This window comes from Platichthys flesus, chromosome 14 (genome assembly GCF_949316205.1).
Source record: "Platichthys flesus chromosome 14, fPlaFle2.1, whole genome shotgun sequence".
In the NCBI taxonomy this organism is placed as follows: Eukaryota; Metazoa; Chordata; class Actinopteri; order Pleuronectiformes; family Pleuronectidae; genus Platichthys; species Platichthys flesus.
The window spans coordinates 23,520,008-23,547,018 of NC_084958.1; the positions used below are offsets into that span (position 1 = coordinate 23,520,008).

Here is a 27,011-nt window from a genome sequence, read left to right on the forward strand (position 1 = left end):
CTAACATGCAGGAGCTGTTGAGTTTCTTCTGATCAGATGTTTGAAACCTTCATGTGCATCAACAAGTCCCCCGGGACAGGGAGGCAGTGCTCGGACCCGCCTGCAGGGGGCGCGCAGAGGCAGAAAATGGAGGCGCAGAGAAACGTGCGTGACAAAATGTTTGATCGTAAGAGAAACGCGCGACACGCACGTCCTCCGTGGAGACTCTTCCTTGTCATCTTAGAGAAAGACGGAAGTTAAATCCTCACACAAACACAAACCTCGCTCGAACAACACAACAAACTGAAACACTCTCACAGTTTATTCTCCTCACAACATTTGCATCTTTTCTCCGCGTGCGTGCACACACTGCATGCGGGTGCACGTGCGCGCGGGTGCATGTGCGCGCAGGCGGAGGATCGCTGAGCCGAGCCGTCGTGCAGCAGGAACGAGCCGCCAGGCGCGCAGGAGAAGCCGCGAAATAGAACCCGAGCATCCGCTACCTGGAGGAAGCAGAGGGAGCGCGTGCAGCTCAGAGTCCGAGGTAAGAGCCGCCGCTTCGGACCCCTCTCCTCACTTCATCTCCTTTCTCCTCCTTTCTCCTCCTTCTCCTCCTTTCACCCCCACAACCTGCTGCTGCTGCAAGTTATTTATATATCTTCGTCCCTTTTGTCTGTTGCCATGCCCGTGCACACCGTGCGCGGACCGGCGGCGCGCGAACCCTCCTCACGCTGGAGGAGAAACAACCGAGAATTGATCAATTCCACGATTTCTTCTTGTTTCCTCCATGTTTTAAAACCAGAAGGAGAAGAACGTGAACGAGCTTTGAAAAGGGGTGTGTACAGTGTGTGTGTGCGTGTGCGTGTGTAGGGGTGGGGGGGAGGGGGTGGCACGCGCCTCACTCTTTCTCCTCATTTTCACTTTCATGGATCAAAGTGGACAGTGTCCTCGCGCGCTCTTATTATTGATTATTGGTGAGTGATTGGTCTCCTCGGGTGTGACGCGCAGCTGGAGCGGGTTTTAATTTCCACCCAGTTTGACCAGTTTGAGGAATAAGCAGCTCAGCTCCACCTCTTTGTCTGTGCGGAGGTGTGACACCGCACGTGCACGCTCGCGCACCCGCAGCGTCTGTAACCAGGTTATTTCACGATGATGAACGGACGATTCCATAACCGTGCACTTTTATTATAAGAGGATGGGGGGGATTGGGGAGAGCGCGTGTGGGATGAGGAAGGGGTGATGGAGGAATGGGGATGTATCTGCACCTCCCTCCATCCCTCCATTCCTCGCTACACACACGCACAAACACGCACGCACATCTTCTCTCCCCGCCTCGATGTGATTTCTGCAGCGAGTCAAACTTTATTCGCCATCATCCGTCGGTTGATTGCATGGTCCTTTGTTTGCCGCGGCACGCATGCGCACTGGGTGTTGGGTGTGGATGGGAGAGATGCCACCTTGCCTGTCAATGGGATGGAGAGGAGGAGGAGGAGGAGGAGGAGGAGGAGGAGGAGGAGAATGGGGTTTTAATTCTCGGTTTATTTGTTTATTCAAAGAGTAAAGAAATGATTGCAGAGATAAATGAGCTGGTGTGTGTGTGTGTGTGTGTGTGTGTGTGTGCGTGTGCGTGTTTGTGACGCTGTTTATCAGGTTTTTGATCGACCTATTGTTGAATGTTGGTGAATCTATTAGTCGATGGAAATGAGTCAGTCAGAACATTTACTAATTTATTGTTGAAGTCCTTATTTGGTATGAACACTCAGTTGTGTGGATTCATTTAAGATGTGTTCAAATATTAGGATTGAATGTATCTATACACACATATGGATTTAAATATCTTCGATTGACCTGTAATGGAGTTTTCTTCCCCTGATGCATTCGTGGTATCAAACCAATGTTGGTTATCTCCCAGTATTTTACCATTATGATATATAAATCAGGTATTTATATCACAGTACATGATTACCACTCAGTACTCTAACAGCCAGTTGTACTGCAGTATTTTATAACCATCTCATAATCTGTTCTATGTAATTATTACTCACACTGAGGCTTGTAGTTTATCTACTTGCTGAGCAGTGTCTTTGAGGGGTTCACTGATGTACGGTGGCACGGAGAGCTCAACACAACACAAACACACAAACACACAGGTGGTGGGGGTGGAGGTGTTTCCAGGGGACACAAAGAGTGACCAGCTTGTTGTCTGTGTTTGGTTGTGTTGTGTGTGTTTGAAGCACATGTGTTGTCGAGGATGTTTTCTTGTTGTGCGATGTGTTGAGCTCACTGGTAAAGTTTGTGCTGCGTGTCATCCTCCAGTTGGGGCTCATGGTGCATCCTGATTGGCTCGTGCACTGCCATGTGACCCTTCACACAAACATCTTCTACAAAAACCCAAATCACAGGTCACTCTGCTCTAGAACTGGGGTGAATTGTGAGTTTGTGTGTCCTTCTGGTGACGCTGGGACTGTAGGAATGTGTCCCGTCTGTCTGGCTGCTGATTGGCTCGCGTAAATCCCGCCCTGAGCGCGTCCAATCATCCTCGAGACGAACAGCGGCCTGAGGAGTGACTCATCCAGGAGCGCTTCTCCAGGTGTGTGTGTGTCTGTGTGTGTGTGTGTGTGTTTGTGTATCTCTCTATTGCAAACACAACTCTTTCCTGTGTCTTTATTGAATCAGACACACACACACGCACAAAAATATGTGGACAAAGAGTTATTTGGGCCATAACAAAGATGTCCACATACTTTGTCCAATAGAAGAAAAGGTAGTTTATTAGTATGAGACAAACACAAGTAGAGAGAGGCCGAGTGAGGGCGAGCGAGGCATCATTACCATGGATGTGGGTGTGGGTGTGTGTGTGTGTGTGTGTGGGGGGGGGGGGTGTGTCCCTGCTAAGATGTCAAAGCCTGGAAACACACTCTTTGTCTGGGATCCAGCGAGTCATGTGATCAACGGGATCTGGATCACACGGTGCAGCGTCTTCATTAAACCATCGGTGTGCGTGTGGTGCAGAGGAGACAATGGGAGGCAGCAGATGCTTTTTCAGGCACGCACAGCACTGTGTGTGTGTCTGTGTGTGTGTCCGTGTGTGTGTGTAGAGGGTGGGGAGTGGGTGCAGCTGCAGGTTGACTCACCACTGCTCTTCTACAGCGTCTCTAGTTTTAATAGAAAAAAGACTAAAGTGTGGAACTCGGCGTTATCGACTGCAGAGTTGCTGGTTCGAGTCTGACTCTGCCCCCCCTCTCATCCCTCTCTTCTCTCTACGCTCCCTCCATCTTCCACCTGTGCCAGGCTCTGACTCTACACCTTCATCTGAGGTGCAGGTTCTCTCCATCACTGTGACTTGCAGCTTGTGGGGCCCCGGGGGTTCGAGACCTAAACGCGTAGCCAATCAGATTTCAGTTTCTACGCGGTTGGTACCTGATGCTTCAAGAGGCCCTTCTCCACCGAGGCAGTTCGAGGGCTGATCCAGAGCCAGTTCTACTGCGGCCACGCTTCATGTCGAGCTGAAGCACAGAGCTTTTATTTTGAAAAGATGTTGACTTGGGTCTGAAGATTGTGTCGGGTGTTAAAGAAACAAAGAAAAGTCTCAAAGTTTAATTTGATTAAAACAAATATAAAATCTTCAGTGCAGATGAACCAGGTCTAATGAACATTGACTGTTTATGAAAAGCTCTGCACACAAACTATAAGTGACAGAATATTGAATATAAGTATATATATTCTTATAATATAAGATTCTGAAATATGAAAGTAGGACAAGAGAACACAACACTACAGACACACACACACACACACACACACACACACACGTTTACAACACACCCTGAAGGAGTGAGCATTCTGAATTATGAACACATTATGAATTATGTTCACCAGAATCCAACATGTTTCCACGATATGTAAATGAGATGTAACTGTGTTTTCCAGCAGAATGTGATTAAAGCATCAAACCTGAGCCTCACAGAGACGATGTGTGTCTCAGTGGGAAGTGAAACGTCCTCTGGTTCAACTCTCTGTTGTGTTGTTTACACGTGTTTGTGTGTTTGTGCTCGTTCAGTGTCGTGCTCCTTGATTCTCATTGGCTCTTGGAAGCTGCAGCCGCTCGGCAGTGAAGCTGTTTGGGTGAGAAATGGAGAAGTGGATTTCAAGCCAGTTGTTCCAGAGCAGCTGGACGTGAAGTGGTTCATTCTCTGAAAACACTTTCACAGCTTCACACTTTAGAGCTGAAGACTGTCAGAGCCGCTCGTCACCGCCCGGTGGACGGGAACCAGGAAGTTGGATGTTTAGATTTCCTGTCAACGGAAGCGTGACACAGTGAATTAAACAACTTCTCTAAAAAGTTTAATTTGGTTTGTGACAGAACGCTGAGGCTTTACAGCAACACGGTCCTCAGCTTGTTCCTGACGTTCAGTTTGAGTCATAACGAGTCACTGAGGGCTGACATGTTATTTAAATGTGTAATATAACGTCTCCATCAGTTTCTATATCTGACTGTGACTGACCAGCATCAACACAGAGACTCCTGACAGCTGGGTCAGGGTGAAGATCCACAAACCAGATTCATATTCATCAGAATCCTGCATTAACTGAGTTTCTTTAATGACGTGTGGTTCTGAACCTTTCCCTGTTGGTTTGCATGTTCTCCAGAGTCTTGTGGGTTCCCCCCTCCCCCCCGCCAGCTCCGGCTTCCTCCCGGTCCAGTGCATCAGGTTCATTGGAGACTCTAATTGGCCTCCAGCTGTGAATGTACCTGTGGACGTTAGTGTCTCTGTGTCTCTGTGTCTCTGTGTTTCCTCTTCCAGGAAACGAGCTCGCTGCTGAAAACATGTGAACAGTAAATTAAAACAGTGAATATCAGACTGGAGAGCACGAGCAGATCTAATGGATGATCCTGTTGCTCTGTGTTTGTCCAAAGTGAGACCAGCTGGTAACTCTGAAGCTTGATCTGTCCACATGTTTTGCTGTTTTTCTGCCCCCTAGTGGACACAGATAGATGACTGCAGGTTAAAGATAAAAACATTTGATCTGCTCAGTGGAACTCGAAGCTAACACGAAGCTAACACGAGTTTACAGATCGTCTGACCCGAGCGTCTGACCCGAGCGTCTGACCCGGGGTCGGACGTGTCTCCCAGTCAGTGTTGCTACAGTGATGAGGTGTTAGTGGACGTGGCGTCCGGCTCGTCCTCGTGTCCCTCCCGGAGGTTTGACGACGTGTCCTCGTCCTCGGCAGCTCTTTCACCATGAGCACCATCTGTCACATCGCGCCTCGTCCTCCAGGACATTACAGCTCCGACCGAAAGAGACAACATGATCTGATATGTGGCCGGGGGGGTGGGGACTCTGCTGAATCCCAAATCCTGTGTGAGGAGCCAATCAGATGAGGTTCCTCTCTCCTGTCTTCTTATCTGTGGAGGAGACGCAGAATGTGAATTATAGATCAACTCAATAACACATGGAACCCATCACCTCCTCGAGGCCTGGACCACACAACCCACCGGTGTGAAGCTGGTTAGATGAACCAGGTCTCCACAGATCTGTTGATCAGTCGCTGCAGTAGATCGATGATAAAAAGCAGCTGCACGATTGGAGATCCCCCCCCCCCCCCCCCCACCGCTCGTCACTACGTGAATCTTAAACAGTCCAGAGACTCAGTGTGAAAATAAGGAGGTGGTAGAACGGGGTTCAGACTCGAAGGTGCTCGTCCTCCTCGCGTCTGTGCTGCAGTCCCAGTTCTGTCAGTTCCCATCAACACACAGACAACTGACGACAAGAATATCTCTCGCTGGATTTTTGTTTCTCCCTCAAGTGCGAGACTTGATCAAGGGCCTGTCTAAAACACTGTGTGTGTGTGTGTGGTGGTGGTGGGGGGGGGAGTCGACAGAGAGGAGGTGTGTGTGTGCGGGGGGGGGGAGTCGACAAAGAGGTGTGTGTGTGCGGGGGGGGGGGGGGGGGGGGGGTCGACATCGAGGACGTGTGTGTGTGTTGTTCATGTACCAGTGAGGATCTGATTTCACTGTGAACGTCTTTGTGGAGAAACGTTTATTAAACCTTTATTCTGACAAAATCTGTTTTATTTTCATTGATAAAATTGATAATTCCTCAGTTAGCTAGCTTAAAATATTTTAATTTAAGTGTGTGATACGTGTGTGTCTATGTATGTATTTATATATACACATATACACATTATGTGAATACATGTGTATATATGTGTATGGATATAAGAATAAATGTGGTTAGAATATTTAATTGTGTATCATATATTTTAACATTTATTTAATATCATGGATAATGATTAATGGATTAAAACTGATTAGTATTTTATATTTGTATCTGAGTTGTTCCTGTTAAATAACTGTAAACCTCACAGTTGAAGACGGAGACAAATCGCTCCCCTCAGTCCGTCCAGACTTGCCCCCCCCTCCTCAGTGAGTCTGTGTGTGTCTGTGATGTGCAGACTAATGTGTTTGTCTTGCCCCCCCCCCCCCCCGGCTCTTCTTAAGGGTGAGCTGGAGACTGTCCCGTCCCCTCGTCTGTCCTGACACCCGGCCTCGCTCCTCACTCTCTCACTCCTCACTCTCTCACTCTCTCACTCTCTCACTGCCACCTCCATTTTGGATCCAGCGGCGTCTGGCCCTGAGCTGCAGACTCGCTGGTGGTCAGACAGACCAGTGGATGAAAACCAGTGTCTCCAGTCTGACGCTCTGGTTTCTGGTTTGTTCCAGTTGTGTTGTTAGATCTTCTGTCTAAGGTTCTGGTGCCGACCACGGTTTCCTCTCTGCGGTTGGAGCTCTGATGGAAAGTGGGCGGAGTCACGTGACCCATGTTCGGCTCGTTTAGAAGTTGTGACGTCAAACGACAGAAGAACGAAAAGACTTGGCTCCACATGTTGGAACGTGGCCGAGTGTGAACCCACGTGACGTCACCGCTGAGTGTGTGTGTTGGGCGTCTGGTGTGTGTGTGTGTTTGTGTGTGTTGGACGTCTGGTGTGTGTGTGTGTTGGGCGTCTGGTGTGTGTGTTTGTTGGGCGTCTGGTGTGTGTGTGTGTTTGTTGGACGTCTGGTGTGTGTGTGTGTGTGTGTGTTGGACGTCTGGTGTGTGTGTGTGTGTGTTGGCCGTCTGGTGTGTGTGTTTGTTGGACGTCTGGTGTGTGTGTGTGTTGGACGTCTGGTGTGTGTGTGTGTTGGACGTCTGGTGTGTGTGGGCAGCAGCAGAACCTCTAAACGTCTCTCTCTCCCTTCATGCGTCAGATTTATGGTTCGATATTAAAGTTGATTCTTGGGAAGGTGCTTTATGTTTCCCTGTGCGCTCGGATCAAACTGTTAGAGCCGATCATAAACATCCCAGGAACGTCCCCAGAACGAGGGGGAGAGTTACGACCTGGTGGCAGGAGCGGGGGGGGGGGGGGGGGGGGGGGTCCTCCGGTCTGACTGAGTCACATTGGGCGGTGCGACATGTCAAGGGTGGTGCAAGTTGTATTTATACCAGTGGAATTAATAAAATAGAAGTAGGAGGTTCACAGAGGAAACTGTCGTTGTGTTGCATTTGAAACAGGAAGTGTTTGTGTAGCTGTGAGGATGACGCAGCCACATTTCACTTCCACCTCTGACTCGGCGGAGTTTCAGGACTATTTCAGTCTCGTGGTGGTTTGATCTGCTGAAGACGATTCTGCACTCGAGACACATCGACGTGGACGAGGAGCTCGAGGAGGAAGACGAGTAGTAACGCTGCAGCCGCTGACGAATCTGTAACAGTCGAATCAGGATCTGGTTAATGTTGATATGAAAACTTTTATTTCACAGATCAAAGAATTAAGAAAAGATAAACCTCATGTACATTTCTTTAAGTACAAACTATATTGGCTATTTTGGTATTAGAAATCTTCTACTGCCCAATATCGGTGTCCCCCCCCCCCCCCCATTTTTTTTGAAGATTATGATAAGGACAATATTTCTGTTTGATTATGTTTCTAGTTTCCGTGTTTTTCCTTTGTGCTTGAATCAGATCTGGGATCTGACTCCAGCGTTCAGCCGTCAGCCTCATGCTCTCACTCGGTGTCTTTAAAAAGAGGAGGAGGAGAAACCATGTTGTTTTCCGTCCTGATTTAGAAAAGTTCAGTCATGTAAGAAACCAGCAACAAAACCCGATGAGTCACTCTCATGAAATATGAGCACATTCTGAAGTTAATGAGGTGAAACAAGCAAAACCACCAAATCCAGCTCCCCGTCAGAGTTTGTTGTTCCATTCCCAGAAGTTTCTCAGACGTGTCACTGGGCTCGGAGAACCCGCTCCGCTCAGCGGCCCGGGGGAGATATGGACTGATCCCAGACCAGGTCTGTCCTCTGGGATCTCTGCAGACAGATGGACAGGAGGACGCTGGGAAGGCAGAGCGCCTCCTGGTGTGTCGGGCTCAGAGCTGCAGTGATATTGATTGACACCAGAGATCGAGCTGAAAGACAAAGGGAAGAAATGCTCAGCTTTAAAAACGATGGTGGTCCTCTCCTCATAATGTTCATATATATATAAGTTTAATATATTGCTCATATATGAACACGTACAGTTGTGGACCTGAAGTATAAATTACTCCACTGGAGACAAAGTAAATCTCCACTTTACTTCTCTGAGTATTTAATGATTGAGTCAAACGTGTCACTCGTGTGATTATGAACATGTTCACGTGAAGGACGTGATGATCTGGAAGCAGTTTACATCTCGTTGCTTCTCGTCTCCTCTCCAACAGGTTCTGGTCCCTTCAGTGGCACCGAGCACCTGTTCTGGATTTTCTATTGTTCTCTTTGTGTGTGTGACACACGACAGAAGAGGGGAAAGGTTCGAATCCCTCTGAGAACACATGTATGTTGTTGACAACACGCAAACACAGCTGAGAACACAGAAGGACACCTGACACACTGTGGTGTTGACTCAGTGCTTCGTGCTAATGGACTCGTGCTAATTCGTTTTTGACTCCATGCTAAAACCAGTTGTTGTGTTTGTTTTTGCCTCTTCCTGGTTACTTCTGGTTTCAAATAAACAGGATGGCGCCTGACAGTGGACACCACCATGTTGTGTTGGCAGTGTCACACAACACCGAGCCTTCCCACGGGCGAGTCCCTCGTGTTGGTCAGTCGTGTCCGAGAAAAGATGCAGAGACGAGATCACGATTCCTGTGAAAGAACACAGCACATGAAGATCTGCACAGCGTGTGTGTGTGTGTGTGTGTGTGTGTGTGTATTATTGGCAGGAGCTTGTGATGGAGTGGAGGATGGAGTCGGCTGTCACTTCAGTTTGAGGCGAGTCCCTTTGAAAGACGGACACGTCCTCCTGTCTCCGGGTCCATGTTGGTCGCTGGTCTGTGATGTGCACTTTGTTGCAGATTATCTTACATGTGCACTCCAGCTCAAAATGGCTGCCGCGTGGACTGATCAGAGCCGGAAGCCGCCAGGCCCTCAGTGAAGAGCCGTCCTCACAACATGAAGACATCAGATATCAACATAAAAGAAGGAAATCCAGTTTGATTCCTCATGTTTACTGGTGTGTGATGGTCTCCAGCTCGGTGGTAACAGCTGGTAAACTCTTCAGCTTGTGATTGGTTCTCCTCCGACAACAGGAGACATCATTAATAAACTGGTGTTAAGAATAAACGGCTCTGGCAGCTTCCCTCTGTGAGTTGGCTGCTCTCTGCCGCTCGGCTAATTGAGAGGATTCAGAGAGTCTCTGACAGACTGAGTGGACCACGGTGCTGAGCCGGCTTCAGCCGACCCAGGGGCAGGTCGCCAGAACCAGAGCATCCACAGGGCTGGAGCATCCAGAGCAGCTCAGGGCTTCAGTGTGCTGAAATGTGATGAGGCTGATGAACTGATGGTCTCTGCTCATGGGTCACGGTGAGGTCAGTGGGGAGTTGGTCATCGTTGACATTTATTTGGTTTCTCATGAAGAGAAGATTCTTTAAAAGCTGCACAGAGAAACGTTTTGTTTTAAGAACCTCGTGGTTCTGTTACAGTAGAAACCGTCACTGGACTCTGCAGGAATTAAACGAGTGTTATTCAGGTCAAATGTTTTCATGCTCAGGAAACATCACTTTCCTCAGACACACACACACACACACACACACACACACACACTTTGTGTCATTTCATCTCTGAACTCAGAGACGAGTATCCGACCAGAACAAATGTAATTTCTCTGTCAGGCTGTTTGTGCTCAGCCGGAGGTGTCACATTTATTTGTCTGCACTCTGTGGGTGTGTGTTTGTGTGTGTGTGTGTGTGTTTGTGTGTGTGTGTGTGTGTGTGTCTCCCTCTGGTCGACTCGAACATTAACTCCTCCCACTGTCAGTTTTTCACTCATGACTTTTTATTCCCAGTTAAATCAGTTTGATTTGGAAACATTTCCCACTTTGGATTCTTCTCTTTGAGGAATATAAACATGTCTGTTCCCAGTGCCTTTTCATACCCCAGTATAATGTGCAGGGCTTTAATGGGAGGAAGTGGAGAGATGCTGTCCATCTTTATTTTCGAGATGCTCGCCCCCGATGGATAATAAAGTTCACTAAAAACAACCTTAACAAAGCAGTAAATGATAATCAAACAGCAGTCACAGGGATCACAGCTGATGTCCAGGAGGAACCATTGGGCCTCATGTGGACTCGCTGAACCTTCTACTCCCTCAGCTCCTCCGTCTCCTCAGAGGACTCAAGGCCTCCGACGGCTCCGCTGCTATTTTTAGAGAGCTGATCTGGGAACATGCACGGAAGTTTAATTTTCACGAAGTGGTAAATAAATGCTTAAGTGCTTTTTTATGGGCTGTGCTGCCGCTCTGCCGGTTCGGAGCTGCTCATTAAAACCTTGATTTCCCTCAAAGAGAAGAAGCTTCTTCGTTTGAGCAAATAACTGAAGGATGTGAGTTTCTTCAGCTCGGTCATTCAAAGTGAAACTCGTCCACTCGAGTCAGAGTTCATCGAGTTCACGACGGGCTTCAGGGAAACCTGCTGGCCGGGGTCCAGGAGGAACGAGACGAAGGCTCGACGGCCTCTTCATCTTCATCTTCTTCAAACGCTTGTGTCGAGGTTGTTTAAAGGACGATTGAGAATCACTGTTCACTTCATTGTTTCCAATTGTTCCACAATAAAATGAGTCATTTAAAAGATCTGGAATCTCCTCGTGTTTCCAGGTTGACGTCTCTGTCTTCTACGTGTAAGGCTCCTCTTCTTCATCCTCAGATGTTTGTGTTCTTCAGGTTTCACGTCAGGTGTTAGAAACCTCATCAACTCATCACTCTGACATATCAGTGGCATGATGAGTTCTAAAACAGAGCGACTGACTCATCATTTAATTTCTATCGTACAGATCCCTTCAGGGAAATGTCCGGACATCAGTTCGTGTCTATGGAGGAGAAATCTTTCTTCTTGTTTCAGGTTTTCATCTTTATATCCTTCGTCTGTTCACTTCTCTGAACTCAGATCACACTGGATCACAAGCTGCTGGTCTTAATCCAGATTTCTCTGCAGGCTCTAAAGTGATCTTCTCACATCTCGAGGTTCAGCTGCTGATCGTTCGTCTGCAACGAGGGAAACAATGTGTGGGAACATTTTTTAAGACAATGGCTTGTGGAATTTAAAACTGAAGGACTTTTCAAAAAGGGGAACTTTTGTTGCCTGAGCGCTCCCACGTCGACCTCGACTGGTGGTTTCAGACTAAACTGTCCTTGATGTGAAAGTGCACCGGCCTGTTGAGAAGAAAGTGACAAAGAGGAAATAAGTTTTATTAACCAGCAGCTGAATAATGAGCAGAAGTTGAATGTCACAGGATCACAAGTTCAGCTCTGGATGTTTGATGCTTCAGAGGCAGATTTAGATTGGAAAGTTCCCTGTTGCTGTTATTCTGTATTTTCAGAAGGAGGAAGCAGAGTTTCTGTTCAACATTTCAACTTCTGTCAATTTGCATCTGTCTTTATTGCTTCATGTTCCATTCGTCCATCAGGCTCCTCCCCCAGGCCGATAGCTGCTCCTCTATTGGGCATCAGACCGGCTTGGTTTTAGAAACATGTTGTGAAGGTTTTGTGTTTGTCTCTAATCTCTGATGGTCATCACATGTTGCTGGAGTGGTGGTTTCCAGGCTGCGTATTCATCTGCTCTATCGAAGTGAAGCAACAAAGAAATAAACTCTGTTTCATATCATTTGTGAAAGTGTTATTAATTCAGTCAGGTGACAGTCGTGCAGTTTGTGCTGTGAGAGCAGTCGGAGTTTAGGTGACAGGTTATTTAGTGACCCCCCCCCAGAAATAATTTTTACTTGATTCAAAGTTTAGTTAAAGACCTGTTTTACTGCACTGTCTCTTTAAATGCAGCGTTTGAGGTGTGTGTGTGTGTGTGTGTGTTTTAGCAGTGAGCGGAGGTGCAGTTCACATATTTCTCAGAAACACTGTCCCGTCTCTCATTAATAAACATTGTGTGTGTTTATCTCTACACACAAAATGCCTTGTACGTGTGTGTGTGTGTGTGTGTGTGTGTGTGTCCCTACATGCCTCAGCACTGCCTCTGTGGCCTTCTGCAGAAACCCAGAGTCATGCTGATGACTGTAAACTGCTCGCTCTGTGTCATGGTCACTTCCTCAGATTAGGAACATGCACATTGAAAGTATCTGATGTGCTCCATGTCCAATCTGCTGACATGGAGGAGACAGGGTGTAGGACCCGTCCTGCAGCCACCAGGAGGCGATCAAGCTGCTTTGGCTTCACTTTTGACAGCTGTCATGTCGTCCATCTTTATCTACATGTGACATCATCTTTACTTGGCTCTTTAAAGCATCATCTAGATAATCCTGGTGTTCACACAACTCCAGAGTTTTAGAGCTGAAACGGAGAAGTTTGCAAACGCTGTCGCTCCCAATTCAGAAAACTGTGGGGCCTGATTTCCGTATGGTCAGGTTGAGCATGTGCATGTTACTGAAGCGTCACATTTCCATAATTGTCAGTAGATAAGTTCTTTGAGAGCAGAGAACCAGAACAGCAGGTTTTATTTCTCAATCCTTCAAACAGCAGCAGGTCAAAGAGGATCAGGTTCACAGAGAAACTTTGAATCTGCTGCAGGCTTATTAATAATGATCATTATTATCTGCTGCAGGCTTATTAATAATGATCATTGTGAGTTTGCTGATCGGAGCTTTTCAGAGGCAGATCTCTGCTGAGCAGCTTTTCAACACTGAGACGCTCCAGAGTCCAGAGACGAGGCTCCTTCAGGTAGAAGATGTTCAGCTTCACTCGTGCATGTTCATGGGTCACTCATGATGAAGCTCTGAGGTGCTCGTCAGCTGTCGGCTTTCACTTCATCACTAATGGCTTCATCTTTAAACTAATGCTGCTCCACTGCTGAGGAATCAGAGGTGGACTAGAATCATGTCCTCACGGCTCAATGTAGCCAGGAGGGGGCGCTCTAACAGCTCCTCACATGAAACTGGAGATGTTCTGATACTGATTCCAGTATCATGACCTCATATACTGCACATGATGCTCAGTCGACCACTGACCGGTACGTTTATCTACATGTACCAATCCTGCTTGTGTGTGTTTGTGTTGTTGTGTGTTCTTGTCCTGTGGTGACACTTCAGAATGAGTCCTTCTCATTAGTGAGTCTGAAACAACAAAGTGTGCAGATCTTTTTATAAACAGTCTTTGTGTTCATCCTACCTGGGTTATCTGCAGGTTTTAGAGCCGATGATTTGAATCAAATGAAACTGAATTTTCTTTATTATTGTTCACTTATTATATGTATATATTATATATTATATTTAGAAGTTTGAATTATTCACTGAGCTGATTTTCACACCCAGTTCAGCCAAGTTCTCGTCTTTTCAAAAATAAAAGCTCTGACATTCAGCTCAGGAAGTGATTCTGTGAACGTTGCTGATCATTCACGATATCTGTAAATACACATGAGAAGTGTGTAAACAATGAGATGGTTCATGAGATATGAGTGAAACATTAGTTTCATTAAACGTTAATCAGCCGGTGAATCAAGGCTGTAATACGTCGGTGCTGCTGTTACTGAACGAGTGAATCCAGTTAGAAGATATCTCCCCTGATAGAAGTAGTGAAGCAACAGAGTGAGAGTGATATATATTATTATTATTATTATTATTATTATTATCTATCAAATCCACTCATGTCAAATATTCTTCTAATCAACACTGAAGGAGCTGGAATAAATTATTTCAGCACGTGTGGCCGATAAAGAGGAAGTGGCCTGTTCCATACAAACACTGAACTTCTGCTTCATGTGGACAAGTAAGTAAGTAAGTACAATTTATTTATAGAGCACATTTAAATACAGCATAACTGACCAAAGTGTTGTACAATGACAATAAAAGGCAAATAATACAATATAACAATACAAATTGACCATAAGTACTAAAAACCAATACAAAGTGCAATAACATTCAATAACATTCAATAACAGGAGGCGAACAGTTCGGGGGAAAGGAAGGCCAGGGAGTAAAAGTGGGTTTTTAGCCTAGATTTGAAGGCAGAAATGGAGGGGGCGGATCTAATGTTGTGAGGGAGCTGGTCCCACAGACGTGGAGCGGCGACAGCAAAGGCCCTGTCACCTTTCTGCTTGAGCCGTGAGCGTGGCACGTGCAGAAAACCCTTGCTAGAGGATCTGAGGGACCTTTGGACTGACTGGGGCTGTACAAGGTCAGTGATGTAGGCTGGGGCCAGCCCATTGAGTGCCTTAAAAACAAATAATAAAACTTTAAACTGTATCCTAAAAAGAATGGGGAGCCAGTGCAAGGAGGCCAGAATGGGGGTGATGTGCTCACGCCTCTTGGTGCCAGTTAAAAGACGTGCAGCTGCATTTTGAACCAGCTGTAGACGTCTGAGTGAGGATTGGGGGAGGCCGAGGTAGAGGGAATTGCAATAGTCCAGCCGTGATGTAATAAAGGCATGAATTACTATCTCCAGGTCTTTATGAGATAGGAAGGTTTTGAGGCGGGAAATCACTCTAAGTTGGTAGAAACTAGTTTTGACCACATTACTAATCTGTTTGTCAAAACAGAGTTCAGAGTCGAGGATGACACCCAGGTTTCTGGCGTAGGTTGTGACAAATGGAGTGAGGTAACCTAAATTATTTAGAGTAGTGCATCTTGCCTTGGGGCGGCCAAAAATGATGACTTCTGTCTTGTCACCATTTAACTGGAGGAAGTTGTTGGCCATCCAGTTTCTGATCTCTTCAAGACAGACCAGGAGAGATTGGATGGAGTCCCTAGATTTTAATGGCAGGTACAGCTGTGAATCATCTGCATAGAGGTGAAAAGAGATGTTATGCTTTCTTATAATGTCACCCAGTGGGAGCATATACAGGCTGAATAGCATGGGACCCAGTATGGACCCCTGAGGGACCCCATAAGAGACAGGGGTAGATGATGAAGAGAACTGGCCTATAGAGACAGAGAAAGTCCTGTGTTTAAGGTAAGAGCTGATCCAAAGTAATGCAGTCTCCCTGATACCCACCTGCTGGTCCAGGCGGGTGAGGAGGATGTTGTGATCTACAGTGTCGAAAGCAGCACTAAGGTCAAGTAATATCAAGATGGCATTATCACCAGAATCCAGAGTGAGGAGCAGATCATTAGTTACTTTAAGCAGGGCAGTTTCTGTGCTGTGAAGGGATCTAAAACCTGATTGAAAGGGTTCTAGTATGTGGTGGGTGGTCAGAAAGGGAGTCAACTGTGACAAAACAGCTTTCTCTAAAACTTTAGAAAAAAATGGAAGCTTAGAGATGGGGCGGTAATTTTTTAGGCATTCAGCATCAAGGTTGTGTGTTTTAAGCAAGGGTTGGACGACCGCATGCTTAAAACATGTAGGGACAGTGCCGGATGTGAGGCATGAGTTTAGAATTACCTGAATAGAGGGGCCAACTGCATCCAAAACATCCTTTATGATAGAAGAGGGAATGGCATCATGGGGGGATGCAGTGGGTTTCATGTGCAATACTAAATCCTGCAGTTCAATGAGAGAAATGGGCTGAAATTGGTTAAAAATAGCTGGTGCACCAGAATAATCTGGTGGAGTGGGTGAGTTACATATTTGTCTCATACACACACACACACACACACACACACACACACACACACACACACACACACACACACACACACACACACACACACACACACACACACACACACAGCCATGTCAAAGTAAAGTTTGAGGATTGTTCTCGTGGTTTGAACCCAGTGGAGTTTTCTTACTCTCTGTTTCTCTGCTGATTTGAATATCTACAGAACTTGATTGTGAAGTCGGTGTGAACAGAAGAATCCAGATCTGTCTCGTCGTGTTCTCAGATCCCAGATCAGAAGTTGAGTGAAACCCACAGGAACTCTTTCTTTTATTCTTATTTAAGTTTGAATGTGTCCCTGTGCTCTCTTCACCTGCAGAGCTATAACTCGGCTTCAGTGGATTTTCTTTTTCTTTATAAACTTCACCATTTCCCAATCGGCTCGTTGTGTTTAACGAGTCGGGGGAAGTTCTGTTCCGTGCTCTCAGAATTCAGACGGGCTTCTCATCATCGTCTTCTACTTCTGTCCTCTCAGTTGGACTCGTCCACAGCAGGACTCCACTCGATGCCCAACATTATGCAAGGCTTCAAAACCTTTTCAGTTTCAGAGCGAGGCCTGATATTTATCCCACACATGTGCTGGAATATAAATGTACAAAGCAGCAGTTACATTGTCCGGCCACTGACGGTGCTGTTTGTGGAGTGCAGCGTCAGATAAAGATCAGGAGCATGTCAGGGATTGATTTGGAGAAGTTTCATCAGTCTTCTAGAAGCAAACAGGATATATTTAGACACTTAACTGATCTTGAAGGAAAAATGTTCATTTGTGGCTCGTTGGTCGGACGAGGAAACAAGTTGAAAATGTCCCCACAGGGTTTTTGTCCCCGAGCTATTGAAAAGCACACACTCATAATAAAACAAATGTTTTAGTTTGAATTGAATGTTAAGATGTGTTTTTGTGGATTTTAGATTTAGCGGTAAACTCTGTGTCCAGCGAGGAGCAAACCAGAACAGCATTAAACTGCACGCAGTGTGTTGATTGGTCAGAGGACGTCATAACGGGGGGGGATGATGACACGTTACGGTTCCGCTCGTCTTCTTCTCATGTCCCGACACACAGCTGCTCCCTGGGGTCCAAGCTCGGCTCCTGTGGCTGATGGAGCTCCTGATATCGTGAAGATCCACCTGAGGTGAATCCAGATGAGTCTCCAGGTCCAGTTAGAAGCCAGTGAAGAACCAGTATGGACACGTTACTTCAGTGGAGGATCAGACAGAGCTCCTCGGCGCTGATCACACCGCAGGTTTGAGACCGTGTCGCTACCCAACAGGCCACAGGGTCCACTGGTCCTGGGTCTGAAAACACATCTGAGTCCAATCAGTCACATTCCCAGCGGGGGGGATGGTGAGCAGGTGCTGCCGTGACTGTTAACACGCTAATGCTGTTAGCTGCTAAATGCTAATTAGCTCAGCGTTGGTCCTCTGGGTTGGATTCTACGTCAACACAGTCAAAAAGCTAAAGTGAAGTGAACGAGCTAAATGAGGAGATGATGAACATGAACTGAAACGTGTCTGAGGAACCTTCTCTGCCATCTAACCATGAAATGACATGTTAATGACTCTGTTAGAGAACAAGCAGAACAAATCTGAGGACTCGTACAGAACCTGGAATCAATAAGTCGTCTCTCAAACTGACAGATGACGCTCTGTAACAAGGAGAAGAAGGAGAAGAACAAAGCCTAGTTTTTTACTTCCCCTCCATCCAGACGAAATGCTGCAGACGATAAAGCTTTCAGGGCAGTTTTATATTCAGAAATAAAGGTTCTACAGCCTCTGTAAATGCCAATAAATGTGTGTGTGTGTGTGTGTGTGTGCACTATGAATTTGTGTAGATCAATCCCTGTTTCAGTATAAATAATTAAAAGTAATCCAGATAAATAAATATACCTATAAATAGTTATTAATGGTTCATTTGTGGTGAAAACAGCCACCTTTTGGTGCTTTGCAGGTTTTTGTCGCCCAGTTTAAAACCAGATCAATCCCAGTCTGGGTGTTGGTCCACATGGGAACTGTAGTTTTTAATCTGCTGGCCTGGACCTCAGAATCTGTCATTCAGCCCCTCCCATCCCCCAGCATCCTTTGCTCCACCTTTTTTCTCTAAATTCAGAGAGCTTGTGTGTGTGTCTGTGTGTGTCTGTGTGTAGTGGGCCAGATTTTCTGCTCCAGTTTCCTGCCTGTCCACTCAGCTCCCTGCTCTCGCCGGCTGCAGGAGAAACACACTCGTCTTAAATCATCCAGCTGGAAGTGCAGGGACGGGAGTTACAGCCGTAGCTTTACATTCACGTTATGAGCTCTGGCGCCAGATACTGAACCACGTCTGTGTGTTCCCTCACTGACCGCTGCTCTATGTTCCCTCACTGACCGCTGCTCTATGTTCCCTCACACCGCTGCTCTATGTTCCCTCACTGATCGCTGCTCCGTGATCCCTCACACCGCTGCTCCGTGTTCCCTCACACCGCTGCTCTATGTTCCCTCACACCGCTGCTCTATGTTGCCTCACACCGCTGCTCCATGTTCCCTCACTGACCGCTGCTCTATGTTCCCTCACACCGCTGCTCTATGTTGCCTCACACCGCTGCTCCATGTTCCCTCACTGACCGCTGCTCTATGTTCCCTCACTGACCGCTGCTCTATGTTCCCTCACACCGCTGCTCCGGGACGTAGAGTTTCAACGTTTCTTTATTCAGCAGATTGACGACACTGAGAGTTTTTACGAGGAGTTTGGGTTTCTTTGTGCTAAGCTAGGCTAACCATGCATCCTGAGAATCTTCACGGCTGAACGATCTCATTTAGTATTTGTAAAAACATGAATTCTGTGAATCTTACGTAGAAACCAGGACAATAAGAGGTCGGAGCCCGGACTTTGTACTTCACCTAATTTAAACCGCGCTGCAGGATTACCACATCAGAGCGTGTCTGTTAATCATGTTCTCTTCTGGTTTTTTGTAGTTTTTATAATAAATATTAAAACCGGCAGAAATCAAATATATTTTTCTGATGAAAATATTTTCATGCTAACTGGAACGTTTACATCCACGTGTGTGAAGCCGTCGTGTTGTGACAGTGACAGCTGCTGGGTCACGGAGGTCAGATGAAGAAGCGAGTGACTGAGCACTGAATCGCTGCAAATCTCTTCCAACCGAGCTGAAACAGAGTCGGTGCAGCAGCTGCCTCATCGGGCTGACGCAGCAGATCCGTCCTCCGTCAGTCCCATGAGGACGTCTTTAAAACGAGCTCAGTGGAAACCAGGAGGGGAAGCTGCAGCTCGTGTCCTCAGGCTGGAGAGAGGATGAAGAACACACCGTCAGCCACTCTGTGAAAACTTTAAAGATCCATCTCGTATTCAGAGTCTAGTCGACAGACACAGGCTCCACCCACACTAGCGCTTCAGTTTTAGTCCTCATCCACAGGAACACGGCAGAAAACCCATATCACGTGTCCGCTCACATACACTCAACATGCACGTGTTGTTTTGTAGAGGTACAATTTGATATTTAGTTTCAGAATCGCTTCTGGTCTCCTCCACATTTTAACAACTGCATCTTTGTAAAATACAGAATTGAACTCAATCAGTCAAATCTTCTGTGAGGAGGTCATGTGACAGGAGCCTGACGAATCAGAGAAGGCTACGTCATGACAGAAAAGAACCAATCAGCTAGAGGTGGTGAGCGTTTCCAAACATCTCAGTTTCCTGTTGTTCAGATTGAAACGCAGCCCCAGAGTTTTTAGACTTGAGAAATGTGGTCGTGTGGATTTGGCCACAGTCGTGTTCTTGAAAATCAGATTCTCCTGATCTGGGGATGGAAATGACGAGAAGAACAAAACAAGGTTCCATATCAATAGAAAGAGAAGCTGTATGAAGTGTTTTCATCGAGAGACGTTGTTCTCGCTCCAGCAGTTTCTCCCGCTCTCTGCTGTCAGGTCGATTCCCCGCGGAGCGACGGTGGCCGAGCCGCTCGGCGTCGGGTCGGTGACGGCTTCAACCTTTAACATGTCATCTTGGACGTCAGGGACACAGAACCTACAGGCCCGGCTGCCCACTGCTTCGAGGCCGGGGATTTACAGAGACGCCAGGACCTCCTGGAGACGTCCATCTGCCCGAGCAGAGGGAGAGAGGGACGGGACGGAGGGACGGGACGGAGGGAGAGAGGGACGGAGGGAGGGGACAGAGGGACGGGACGGAGGGACGGGACAGAGGGACGGGACAGAGGGACAGAGGGACGGAGGGACAGAGGGACGGGACGGAGGGACGGGACGGAGGGAGAGAGGGACGGGACGGGACGGAGGGACAGAGGGACGGAGGGACGGGACGGAGGGACGGAGGGACGGGACGGAGGGACGGAGGGACAGAGGGACGGAGGGACGGGACGGAGGGAGAGAGGGACGGGACGGAGGGAGGGACAGAGGGACGGAGGGACGGGATGGAGGGATTACCATGTGACCCACAAAAATGTGCTCCGAGGAAACGGAGATCAAATATTTACAAAGAGAAGGAGGCGTCTGTGCAGAGAGGACTTTCACACACGAAACCAATCAATTCACAGACTGAGCTAATCAGTAGAGGAGCGAGGCTTCAATTGACCCGTAGATGTTTAATGCAGCGTTTCCTCCATTTGAATGGAAAGGAAACAATTCATTAGTAAAAGCAATTTAAACCTGCGTCAAGTAGCAGAACATTCGCCCCAGAGGGTAGAACTACTCATGACGGTGTTATCTCCACAGAAAGGTCTAGACGTTATCTTTCTTCCTTCATGGATGTGGTGCTGGGCCGGTCGTCAGTGGGTTTAGTCTTGTTGGATGAAAACAGAACTGAGCAGAATCAGTAAAGTTATGGGCTGGACAAATGTTTGGTGCAGCTCAACCCACCAAGAAAAATCTGCAAACATAAAGGCTTCAGCATCGTGTTGTTAAGAAGGAAGAAGAGGTTCCAGCTGAGAGAAGATGGTGAAGGTACATCTACAGGAAGGCTGCCTCAGGAGGGGAAGACTGATTTAGAAAATATAAGCAGCTGCAGAGGAGAGAGGAAGCGTTTTGGATTGAAATCACAAACTCAGGAAGTGGGAGGCGAGCAGTAGACTGGGAAAAGACCAGTAGCACCGGCCTGTTGACGGATGACGTGACAGAGAGTGAGAATAAAAAACAAAGAATCAGAAGAGAATTCAAAAGAAAAGGATAAAAGAAACTTCAGTTATAGCAAAAGTTAAAGTTGTTTGGTACAAGAACATTTGTGAGATGATTGTCGATGATAGAAGATCAGCTCAACAGTTTCCAGTGTGGTGGAGAGTTGATGGTTCACAGACGCAGCAGCTGAACCCAGTGGAGCAGCAGCCGTGTAAGAGTCTAAAGTCACGTGGCTGCACATCAGTGATGACGCTGCTGAAAGGAAGTGATGCTGGAAGTCCACAGACGTCCCTTGTGTCCCCTGGCTGCAGTCCGCAGGTCACATTAAGTCTTTTGTGAGACCCAGAGCCTTTTCTCCAGGTTGTCCCGGCCCTGCCCCGGCTCTTCAAACACCAGAACCACACGCCCGGCAGCTTGACAAGCAGCCATTGTGTGCCCAGATGATTGTGAGTCATTGTACTGGCAGCACAAGCCGGCAGTCAAATGATGTGATGCAGCAGAGGGACGTCCATTGTGTCTGGTGTGAAGCTGCGGCAGGAGCGGCGGCCCGGGCAGATACCGACTGTCGGACGCTCGGGGGAGTTTTGCATGAATGCTGGAGTAATTCACTCGGTGGAGACGAGGCGATTTGCATTTTGAGTGGATTCACCGCCGGCTCTGTCCCAGTCACAGGGAACTGGAATCTGAGCGTCCAGCAGAGTGTCCCAGTGGTTTGTCCAGTGGGAGGAGGTCGGGGGTGCGTTCAGAGCAGCTTTGTGGATTTCAGAGGAGACGGCAGGTGTCGTGAAAATCACACACAACTTTCATAATTTATCTTTTACACCATCTTCCCTCTTTTAGCCATCAGTATTAATATTTGCCATTTAAGAGGATTTTTACTCTGAGATGTTCCCGATAGTAAAAACCAACTCAAACTGGTTTTGTGTTGGTTTTACTTGAGACTCATTAAAGTTAATTACGACTCATTATTGGGGGAAATGATTCAACGTTTCAGCTGCAGATTGAACAATACAAAATTTCATAGTAATGGAAAAAGAAAAGGATAAAAGAAGCACAAGCAAAAACTGAAGGAGGAGAAATGCATCGAGGCCACAGCTGAAACTGTGAGGTGTGACTGTGTGGACGGTAATCATTTTACGGATCAGCGGGCGAGCAACAGGATATCTAAAATATTTACCCACAACGTGTTAATTCCTTTAACTTCACTCAACATATTCCACACACACTCACAACTTTCTGACTAAATGTTCAGATGAGTTCAGTGAAGAGTGCTGAAGCTATAAAATTCTCTCTGAGTGGTTGTGTTGATGAGTGTGATGAGATTGTTGCTTTACTCGGGTACAGTTTCTAGATGGCACAATTCAAAACACACAAACAATACACTGCCAATTGTTTTTGGCAGTTTTACGAAACAGACTTCGATTTATAAACAACAAATTGTTCCGTTCTCGAGTGTTTGCTCCTAATAGAGCTGATTTGTTGGGTTACTGAAGCCCCCCCCCCCATCGAGCCGACAGATGGTGATGGTAGAAAAAAAAGCTTTGTCTGAAGGAGAGCCAGCAGAGTGTGCTTGTGTGTGTTTGTATGTATGTGTGTGTGTGTGTGTGTTTGCTGTCTACCTGCTCATTGTCTGAATCACTTTTCATAATTCTTTCTTAGAGCCAAGAAATACAAAGATCTAATTCAAAGAAATCAATTCTTTGCTGATGATTCACTGTTTTACGTGATTCAAAGAGTCAGAGTTGTTTTTTTCTTCCTTTAAAATCCTTCAATTTTAAAATCACTTTTCACTCACTGTTTCCTGTCCTCGTGCTCATCTGTCAGAATAACATGATGAATAACATGATGAATAACATGATGAATATCTCTGAGGCTCAGGCTGAGAACCTTCATCAAAAAGCCAACATGAAGTTTCTCTATAAACGTGAGACGCTTCACATCTCATTAGTTTCTATTTATCCTGACTGTTCTCTCCTCTTCTCTTTCAGAAGCCAGAGATCCAAAATGGGAGGCAAGCTCAGCAAAAAGAAGAAGGGGTTCAACGTCACTGACGACAAGGCCAAAGACAAAGATGCCACAGCCGAGGGGGCCTCTGCCGAGGAGAGCGAAGCTCCGAAAGAAAACAAAGATGAGGCGCCGGCGGCCGACACCGCGGCGGCCAAAGACGAAGATAAGAACGCAGCTCCCGCCGCAAAGGAGCCCGAGAAACCTGCCGCCAACGCTGAGCCCAAAGCAGAGGCGCCCAAAGCAGAGGCTCCGAAGAGCGCAGAGCCCGCCAAGGCCGAGGAGAAACCAGCCGCCCCCGCCCCGGCCAAAGAATCGGCCCCTGCCCCCAAGGAGCCCGAGGCCAAGGCCGCGGCTCCAGCCCCGGCGGCCGAGAGCAAAGATGAGGCCAACGCCAAAAAGACTGAGGCCCCCGCGGCACCAGCAGCCAAAGCCGAGACGGCCCCCGCGGCCACCCCCGACCCCAAGCCCACAGAGGCGGCGGCGCCGGCTCCCGCTCCGGCAAAGGAGGCGGCCGCTGCACCTAGTTCAACACCAGCTGCCGAACCTCCGGCCAAGGAGGCGAACGCCACCGAGGCACCAAGCAAGGATCAAACCGTAGCAGTTCAAGATTAATGGACAGCTTCTTTTCGGAAATGAAAAAATAAAGTTCCTTACTCAACAACGATGAAGAATAAAAAAAAGTGAAGAAGAAATTAACTAGCCCCGCCCCTATTCTGATAACAACAATGATGATAATAATTGTAATGATGACGATTTGTTGAACGAGGAGGACGGGAGCGAACACCCGGAGAAGTTTCCACCGCTGCAGATGATTATTGCTATTATTATTGTTATGTTTTATTCTATTTTTTTCTGCTGTAGTATTTGAACTTTGATACGAGTCTGTGTCTTCACCATTCCACCTCCATCATGCTCCCCCCCCCCGACCCAGGAGTGGACGTCCAGTGAATCCGTCCACTCCTCCTCCTCCTCCTCCTCCTCCTCCTCCTCCTCTTCCTCCTCAGAGTGTCGTGTTCTCAGCCTGGTATCTACAGCTGTGGTCCCCCCCCCCCCCCCCGCCCCTGTCGTTTGTCGAGAGGACAGAGAACGTCCGGTCTTTCTAGAACATTTTGGATGTTGCTGAGGAGCTTTGCAGAGAAAAACAGATTCTTAGACATAAAAAACAGTCATAGGAATTTTTCTGATAAGATTCTAGATTTTGTACTGAAACCCTTACGTATATTGTAAGTGAACTAAGTGGTTTTTTAACATTTGTAATATGCTAATAAAACCTGCGAAGCCTCGCTGCAGAGACGTCTACGATGTTCTTAGAAAGACGGAAATCTCTGATCCTGCATCTGAAGACAAACTCTTATGAGACATGATAAGTTCTGAAGGACACATCCTCCAGGCAGGTGGCGTTCAGGAGCGTCCACATCCTGTCGGTACAAAACAGACTCAACTCTTAAACTCTTTCCTGTGACGGTGCAGATTCACGGCAGAAAACAAAATCCTTCGCTGGAAAATACTTTTTTAAATCAGTCGTACATTCTGATGCAGGATGAACTCAAATCCATTCAAAGTTCCAAATTTATACAATTTGAGAATTAAATAATTAATATATTTTGAGATTTATCTATTTTAAGGATTAGTTAACTCCTGCAACCCTTCTCACTTCAGGTTTCCCACCTTGAAATTCTCTTACCTGAGATTTTAAACACAGAAACTTAAACTGGAACGTTCCTCAAACCTCGGCCGAGAACCAACTGTCAAATCACACTCTCAGTGTTAGTCCCATAGATTCGCCGTCATTATGGGACGGACGAGCCTGGCACATGACAGGCAGCCTCTGATTTCCATGCCTCATTCATTTTCTTATCTTTCCTGGAATATATATATATATCACATATACAGTCAGTGCATGTATGCAGCAGTGGAAGAGGAAGAAGGAAGGAAGATAGGAAGGAAAGAGGGAAGGAAGGAAGGACTCGAGCAGCAAAAAGACATCATGATTTTCTATGATGTGAAAAAATGAAAAAGGACAGGAGGAGGAACGAGAGACTGAAAGAACAAGGGAAGAGAGAACGAGGAGAAAGGAAGGAAAGAATTACAGTAGATATTTTATTATCGACAATCTGTGAATTACAAATTAAACCAACTGACAGAAAATAGATAAACATCGGCTTACGGTGCCAGAAACCAATATTTGAATAAATGTACTTTTCCTACTTTCCACTTATGTGTACATACATGTGGGCGTATGTGTATTTATATATATTTACTCATCTCAGCCATCAATCGTTTCAGTTCGTCCAGTGACACGCAGCCTGCTCCTCGCCACACTTGTCAAACCGTAGCAGAAACCACCACCGGGGAGCGCTGTGGGTCACCGGGGTCACCTCCTCTTCTTCTCTTGACTCGGTGAATTGCATGTCCGTGGTTGGGTGAACCTGTAGTCCTGTCGTTTTGGTCAAGTGGAAAAAAAAAAAATGATAAAAATAATAAAAAAAGGAATTCATGGAAACTGCAGTGGATATCTTCATCCCATGTGTCACCGCCGCTCCCCCCCACACGTCCATCCAGCTAACAAAAAGATGATATGGAAATTGATGCATTCGAAATTATATGTACTTGTATAAATGGTGCAACAGTAATAAAATATAAGAAATTGACTGAAACTTCCAGAGTCAGTTTTTATTCATGCACTTAAGTCTATGAGGATATAATTTAACCTCAGGGTCATAGGTCACACTAACTCCTTCAATCACTCTCCTTTACACACTCTTTCCTTTACTCTCTCTCTCCTTCACACACTCTCCTTCACTCTCCTTCACTCTCTCTCCTTCACTCTCTCTCCTTCACACTCTCTCTCCTTCACACACTCTCCTTCACTCTCCTTCACTCTCTCCTTCACACTCTCTCCTTCACTCTCTCTCCTTCACTCTCTCTCTCCCTCACACACTCTCTCCTTCACTCTCTCTCTCCTTCACACCTCCTGAAGCTTCCTGACATTTCCAATGATATCCTTCTATTTCTGAACACTTGTAAAGGTAAGTCTCTGTTTGTGCTATAAATATCAAAATGCTCAGACGCAGAAACTCTGACCTTTAGTATGTGGAACGAATCAGGCACAACACACACAGACACACACAAACACACACACACACACACACACACACACACACTCCCTGCAGTGGTAAATACAAGCCACATCAGTCGTTTGCTTATAATTTAACAATCATTAAGTTCCTGCTGCAGTTTAAAGGTTTGAATCTTCTCCACCAGTCAGGACTCGACCTGATGCTTCAAACTCCCTCAAACCAACCGGCTCCTGATTGGTCGCCTCCTGTCGCTCTCTTCTTCTTCTCCCTCTCATTTCAGGGGCGTTTGAAGCCTGCGTGAGGAGCTGCTTTCAAAGAGCCTGTGTCATTTAGCTTGCTGACTGTGTTCAGCTTCTTACCCAGCCTCCATCTCTCTCCATCTTCAAAGCAGAGCATTGTGGGGGAGGATCAGACGCAGAGACGGAGAGGGAGGCAGATGCAGGCGATGCTTTGAGGAGCATCAGTCAGATCCTCCTGTCACATGGATGGTCTCCGTCCAGGGGGGACCGGGGGGCTTCAGCCCAGTATCTAGCAGCACCCCTGCTCAGGTGAACGTCAGGGACGATGTGACAGGATGTTTGTCACCAGACGTGTGAATATCAGACATGTCTCTGTCTCAGGGGACAGACAGGAGCCTCTAATGATCATTACAATTCCACTGAAATAAAAAGCACTTTAAAAGTTGAAGTGTTGGATGAATACATGATGGCTGGTGTCAGA

General features: G+C 46.8%; 1 protein-coding gene across 1 annotated transcript; it reads left to right on the forward strand.

Annotated features, from left to right (window-relative positions):
• Nucleotides 1–234: 234 nt before the first annotated feature.
• basp1 (brain abundant, membrane attached signal protein 1) lies at nucleotides 235–25,868 on the forward strand. The gene is made up of 2 exons (XM_062405039.1): nucleotides 235–523; nucleotides 23,193–25,868. The coding sequence occupies exon 2, from the start codon at nucleotides 23,209–23,211 to the stop codon at nucleotides 23,821–23,823; it is 615 nt and encodes a 204-aa protein (XP_062261023.1). The 5' UTR covers nucleotides 235–523; nucleotides 23,193–23,208; the 3' UTR covers nucleotides 23,824–25,868.
• Nucleotides 25,869–27,011: the final 1,143 nt, after the last annotated feature.

Excerpts from the sequence above, each read along its gene's own strand:
- basp1 (XM_062405039.1), top strand. The coding sequence starts at position 23,209 with ATGGGAGGCAAGCTCAGCAAAAAGAAGAAGGGGTTCAACGTCACTGAC.